Source organism: Carlito syrichta, unplaced genomic scaffold, assembly GCF_000164805.1.
Source record: "Carlito syrichta isolate Samal-C Ts95f unplaced genomic scaffold, Tarsius_syrichta-2.0.1 Scaffold138500, whole genome shotgun sequence".
In the NCBI taxonomy this organism is placed as follows: domain Eukaryota; kingdom Metazoa; phylum Chordata; class Mammalia; order Primates; family Tarsiidae; genus Carlito; species Carlito syrichta.
In genome coordinates this window covers 280,958-287,474 of record NW_007082596.1, presented here as the reverse complement: position 1 = coordinate 287,474, position 6,517 = coordinate 280,958, and the positions used below count along the sequence as shown (strand labels likewise).

Genomic DNA, 6,517 nt, shown 5'->3' with positions numbered 1-6,517 from the left:
GGCCGCTCCCGGCCACCACAGCCTTGACCTGCTGGGCTCCGGTGATCCTTTCGCCTCAGCCTTCCAAGTAGCTGGAACTACAGGTGCTTGCTACCACACCCGGGTCATTTTGATTTATTGTAGAGATGAGGTCTTGCCAAGTTGCCCAGGCAGGTCTCGAACCCGTGGGCTCAGGCAAAGTCCACTCACCTCAGTCTCCCAAAGTGCGGGATTATAGGCTGAGCCACCAAGCCTGGCTTGATAATTATTTTACAGTCCTCCTCCCCAGCTTGTTTTGTACTAGTTAGCTTTTCTGTTCCAAGCATTTACATAAGAAACAAATTAAACTAATCAATCCCTCTTGACTTTTCTGACACTAACCCTATCACCATGACAACAGTCATGTGACTAGCCCACAATCACCTGACTTCAGTACCTGTGCTTAACCTGTCCTCTACTGGTGACATGGAACAGACTACCACCCAGTCACCTTAGCAACCTGCCCCATACCAAAGGGAAGATTTAAAAGCATTCAACTTTAAGCAGCTGTTTGCCATTGTTTTGCTATGCACTGGCCAGGCCATGTTTTTCTAAGCTGCCTCCCCTACCTTGGGAAGGTGAATCTCTGTCTGTCTGTCTCCTAACATTTTGGAGGTCCCTACTAGGAGTTTTGACCTAACATGATGGTTTAGAGAATCAGAAATGACAAATAACTGTTTTAATATTATGTTCCTTCATGAATACTGAGGGTATCATTGAGGAAAGTTGTTATTCAGATTATTAATAGGAATTGATGCAGATAAGAGTCTAGCAGATTTTTAACATCTAGAAATTTTACCCTTTCAACTTAAACATGATTTTAAAGTATTAAAGATGAAAATTTATGGTTTTATTTCTGTTTATAGGTTTTTGATGAAATTGAGTCATGAAACTGTAACTATTGAATTGAAGAATGGAACACAGGTTCATGGAACAATCACAGGTATGGAGGTTGAACTGCTTTTGTAATACTTTTGGGGGTTTTATTCTTCTCTTCACCTGCAAACCAGAATTCTTTTTTGACTGCTTAATGAACATTATTGTACCATGGATCCTTTTTATTTTTGTCTGAGTTATTTAATTGACCTCTAAGGTGAGGTATAAGCCTCACCTTAACTATTTGTGCTAAAACCAAACTAAATTCCCCAAGTATCCTGTTTTCCTGCTTTTATGCCTTTGTGTGTGTTCCTCTGCCTGGAATCCACACAAATGTTCTTCTAAAGTACATTTAAACTCTTTTCTCTCATTAGCATTTTATGTTCCTTATTAGACTGTAAAGTCCTTGAGGATAGAAGGTGAGATTCCCATTACCAGTTATCTTGGGTTAAAAAAAAATGTGTGAGGAAGGCAGTAAATGGAAAGAGGTTGGGAAACTAATTTTACTCACTAAAGCAATCATTGTTAGCATTTCAGAGTCTTTTCTTTTCTTTAACCACAGAGGCAATGCTGTGTCTTATCAGGAGGCACATGGCATGGATGTGTCCATTTCTAGTGAGGTTAACTTTGATCACTCTGTTTTTTTATTTTTACTTTTTAATTTTAAAGATGTGGAGTACAATTCCGGGTTAAGTATACAAATGTTCATTATGCAGGTACCCTTGTTGATGAGGTGTGGGCCCCCCCATCGCTCTGTTACGGTAGTGCTCGCCAGGCTTCTCTAGTATAAAATTCGAATTTTTCTTATTAATAAATGTCTTTAGAAAGGCACTTGTAGACTGTGCAAGTAGTCTCAAGTAAATACATTATGGCTATGTGAGCATTCTATTACTGTACTTTTCAAAGTTTTACCATTTTGTTTTGGTGTTCATACAAGTTTCTTGCTTGAAATGATGATGATGATCATGATGAGGATGGTGGTGGTAAATATGGTGATTTCTGTTAGGGTCATCTTGGTGGGACTTCCAAAAATGTTAGGGTCATAGTCTCTCAGCGGGGCCTCCAGAACGTTAGGTCAGGCCCGCTGGGAGTGTTAGTGTCTGGGGTGCTATCTGATGCCGCATAAAAGAGGCAAAAAATTGCACAGAACCTAGATTAGAAAATATAGTTTATTTAAAAGCAAATTAGAGAGGTGGGGGGATTCACCTCCCCATGGTGGGTGGGGAAGAGCACAGCCAGGAAGCTTGGCAACAGCCATAGCCCAAAGAGCACATGGCCACACCAGAATTTAGCAAGACAGTGGCCAGAGTATTTTCTTATATGTCTACATTTTTGCTTTAATTTTACACTTAAAATCTACTTTCCTTCTTTGCTTGTATTAGATGTTAACAAAAAATTACAAAATTTCAAAAGAATTAATGAGCTAAATGAAAGAGAATACTGTCTGTCGTGGCATATGTTCCCACTTTGTGAAATATGTAGCTAATATTTAACTAATAAATTTATAAACTTTTTTTTTTTTTGAGTTGGAATCTTACTCTATCACCCATGCTGGAGTGCAGTGGCACACTCAGGGCTATCATAACCTCGACCTGCCAGGCTCAGGCGATCCTTCCTCCTCAGCCTTCCAAGTAGCTGGAACTATAGGCAAGCGCCACGACACCCAGCTAATTTTTCAAATTATTATAGAGACAAGGTCTCACTATGCCCAGGCTGGTCTTAAACACATGGGCTCAGGCAATCCTCTCACCTCTGCCTCCCAAAGTGCTGGGATTACATGCTTGAGCCACTGCGCACGGCCTACTGTAGTATTTTTTTAAAAGAAGTAGATAAAGTTGGAGGCAGCAAATGTGCTAAGGTGTGAGCCATTGCGCCCAGCTAATTTTTTTTTGTTTTGTTTTGTTTTGTTTTGAGTTGGAGTCTCACTCTGTCACCCAGACTGGAGTGCAGTGGCCGCTCCCGGCCACTGCAGCCTCAACCTGCTGGGCTCCGGCGATCCCTCCGCCTCAGCCTTCCAGGTAGCTGGAACTACAGGCGCACGCTACAATGCCCAGCTAGTTTTTGATTTATTGTGGAGATGAGGTCTCACCAAGTTGCCCAAGTGGGTCTCGAACCCGCGGGCTTAGGCAATCCACTCATATCAGCCGCCCAGAGGGTGGGATTACAGGCTGAGCCACCAAGCCCAGCTCTTTTTTTTTTTTTTAAAATAAAGGCAGCCTCACTCTGTTATTCAGGCTGGAGTACAGTGGCGGCATGATTGTAGTTCACTGTAACTTTCAATTCCTGGGCTCAAGTGATCCTCCCATCACAGCCTTCCAAGGAGCTAGAACTATAGACATACACCACCACACCTGGGTAACTTGTATTTTTTTTTTGTAGAGGCAGGGTCTTGCAGTGTTGCCCAGGCTGGCTCCAACACTCCTGTGCTCAAGTGATCCTCCATCAAAGCACTGGGATTATGGACATGATCCACTATGCCCAGCCTATAAACAACTTCATAACATATAGATACAGCATCCAAGTAAACTAAGAGAAATGTTTGTTTTGTTTTTTTGAGTCAGGATCTCACCCTGTAGCCCACAGCTCACCAATGGCACTACAGACGTGTGCTACCACCCCTGGATGGTTTTTTGGGGGGAGGAAGGTGTTTGTTGAGACAAAATTTCACTATGTTGCCCAGACTGGTCTCGAACTTTGAGACGTCTGGGCAACATAGTGAAATCTTGTCTCAACAAGATCCTCCCACTTTGGCCTCCCAAAGTCCTGGGATTACAGACGTGAGCCACTACACCCAGCCTGACCAAGAAAAATGTAAAGCATTAAACTGATATTATTTGCAGGTACATTAGAACTTTGCAATAACTGCTGTGCCAGGAAATGGAATATAAGGTTGTGATACAGTCTATGAACATATCTGAGGAGGTATAGTGCTGTCCTTTTAAAATTCCACATACCATGATGTAGTCTGCTCTCTCTAGAGCACCGTTAGATGTTGAGGGAAATAATATTGTTCTTGACTTTTAGGATCTCAAAATCTAGTGATAGAAGACGCAAACACAAATAATATTTCCTCTTTTCCCACACCAACACCACAGTCAACACAGAAGACTTATGTAACCAAATGTTCAGGGTGTTCTCCCCACCACCAATCAAGCAATCAATTCTGCAGCAAATATCAACTGGGTGTCCTTCAATTGAATTCTGACAGTCTGTCTGGTGATAGCATCAGATCCTGCAGATTGAGAGCTCAGTCCACAAGACTGATCCCCAGCAAACACTTGTCACAAGCCTGGGCCTCTGGAATTTCTGAGTGACCAGCTTCAAGTTGGGGTTTCCATAACTCCCATTTTGAGTTCACTTAATTTGCTAGAGCAGCTCACAGAACTCAGGGAAACACATTTTGAGTCAGAGTCTCACCCTACTGCCCAGGCAGGTATGCAATGGCACACTCACGGCCACTGCAGCTTCAACCTGTTCTACTCAGGTGATCCTTCTGCCTTAGCCTTCCAAGAAGCTGGAAGAACCACAGGCATGCAGCAGCATGCCCAGCTGATTTTTTGGCTTACTATAGAGACGAGGTCTCACCATGCTGCTCACACTGGTCTTGAACCCCTGAACTCAGGTAATTCTCATACCTCCGCCTCCCAAAGTGCTAGGATTACAGGCGTGAGCCACTACATCCTGTAGGGAAACACGTTTGTTTATTATAAAGGATATTACAAAGGATACAGATGAAGGGATGCATTGTTTGAGAAATGAGAGGAGTGCATACCTTCCATGATGCTGGGCGTGCTCCTCTCCAGGAACTTTCACATGTTCAGCTATCCAAAAGCTCTCTAAACCCTGTCCTCTTGGGTCTTTCATGGAGACTTCATTGACTAGGCATGAGTGACAACCATACAGGAATGTGATTGGCCAAAAAGGTTATGATCTAATACAGATAGGGTGTAGAAAGTTGGTGAGTTCAGGTTCTTCTTGGCCTCTCTGTGCAGCATTCCTTCCCCTAGGTTATGGGGCAGGACCCCTTCTGAATTGAGGGTCTTAAGATGCAAATTAGAAAGGCAGGGAAGATTAGAGTCCCGCATTGGGCTGGTGAAAGGGAGGCAGGGGAAGGTAGAGAGAGGTTCTCTTAATCTTCATATTGGGGGTAATCATACTACCTACCATAGGGATATTGAGAATTAAATTTAAATGCCTTAGCATGCAGCTCCTGGAAGATGGAGCTCATAAATCTTGTTTTTTCCCTCTCTACATGGATCAAGATTCCCCAAAATGGAAAGCTGCAGGGGCATATTGATTTTAGGAAAGAAGAGGAATACTTCCTCTGACCAGGAGGAAAGGATTCGTAATCTGAAATTTTTTAGATAAATTTTGGGAAAGTTGAGGGAATTCATGTTTTCTGGCCTTAACTTTCTTAAGAAAGAAATTAAGTCTGTTATAATCAAAGTAATAACAAAAACAGTAACAATTCTTTATATATATATATATTTAAAGCATAGTTTAAAAGAAGTGTCAAATTCATGGTAAGCAAAGAAAAAACTACAGTACATGTAGGATTTTACTTTTAAAACAAAGACCATTATAGCTTTGTGGAATGAAGGACTGTGAGGAAGTTACAGAGACAATGGGAGAACCATGTCATAAATACCTATCAAACCAGAGACAGGAGAAGAATGTGGCATGAACACCAGTCACTATTCCTGCATGGCTTGCTGCATTCACTTCTGTAGAAGTTATGGAGACAATGCAAGAACCATATAATGAACACCTGTTAAACCAGAGACAGGAGGAGAATATGGCAATGGCATAAAGCATATGTACCAGTCACTACTCCTGCATGGTTTGCTGTGTTCACTTCCATAAGCTAGGGAAAATCTATAGGAAGGAAAGACTGCTGATTTATACTGACATTACTCCCCCCTTTGCCAGTTACACACATGTTAAATTGTATCATAGAAACTTGCACTGTAGCAGAACAGATAGTATTCTTTTGTAATGCAGTATTTACTGTTACTTAATAGATTAATAGGTTACCTTTCTTATCATATTAATTGCCCGATTATTTTCCCCTTTAGGTGTGGATGTCAGCATGAATACACATCTTAAAGCTGTGAAAATGACCCTGAAGAACAGAGAACCTGTACAGCTGGAAACACTGAGTATTCGAGGGAATAACATTCGATATTTTATTCTACCAGATAGTTTACCTCTGGATACATTACTTGTGGATGTTGAACCTAAGGTGAAATCTAAGAAAAGGGAAGCCGGTAAGTTTGAAGAATTGTAAACATTTTTTGTGAACAATGTATTTTTTACCTTAATCCACTAAACTTCTGTGAACAAAACAGTTTTCTTGTTTAAAATTGTCTATGCCTGCCATGAGTGCATATCTTATTTTAGCTGTTGGTAGTTTTATTTTAAAAGATTGATGTCTGCTGGGCTTGGTGACTCAGCCTGTAATCCCGCGCCTTTGGGAGGCTGAGGTGAATGGATTGCCTGAGCCCGTGGGTTCGAGACCCGCCCGGGCAGCGAGACCTCATCTCTACAATAAATCAAAAAATCAGCCGGGCGTGGTAGCGCATGCCTGTAATTCTGGCTACTTGGAAGGCTGAGGCGGAAGGAT

General features: G+C 41.9%; 1 protein-coding gene across 1 annotated transcript in view; it reads left to right on the top strand.

Moving 5' to 3' along the window:
• The window catches only part of SNRPD1 (small nuclear ribonucleoprotein D1 polypeptide), a 19,763-nt gene that overhangs the window by 7,758 nt on the left and 5,488 nt on the right, over window positions 1-6,517 (top strand). The window contains exons 2-3 of the mRNA XM_008049862.1: window positions 885-961; window positions 5,970-6,161. Of these exons, the coding sequence (XP_008048053.1) occupies window positions 885-961; window positions 5,970-6,161 (269 nt within the window). The remainder of the gene's footprint in view (window positions 1-884; window positions 962-5,969; window positions 6,162-6,517) is intronic.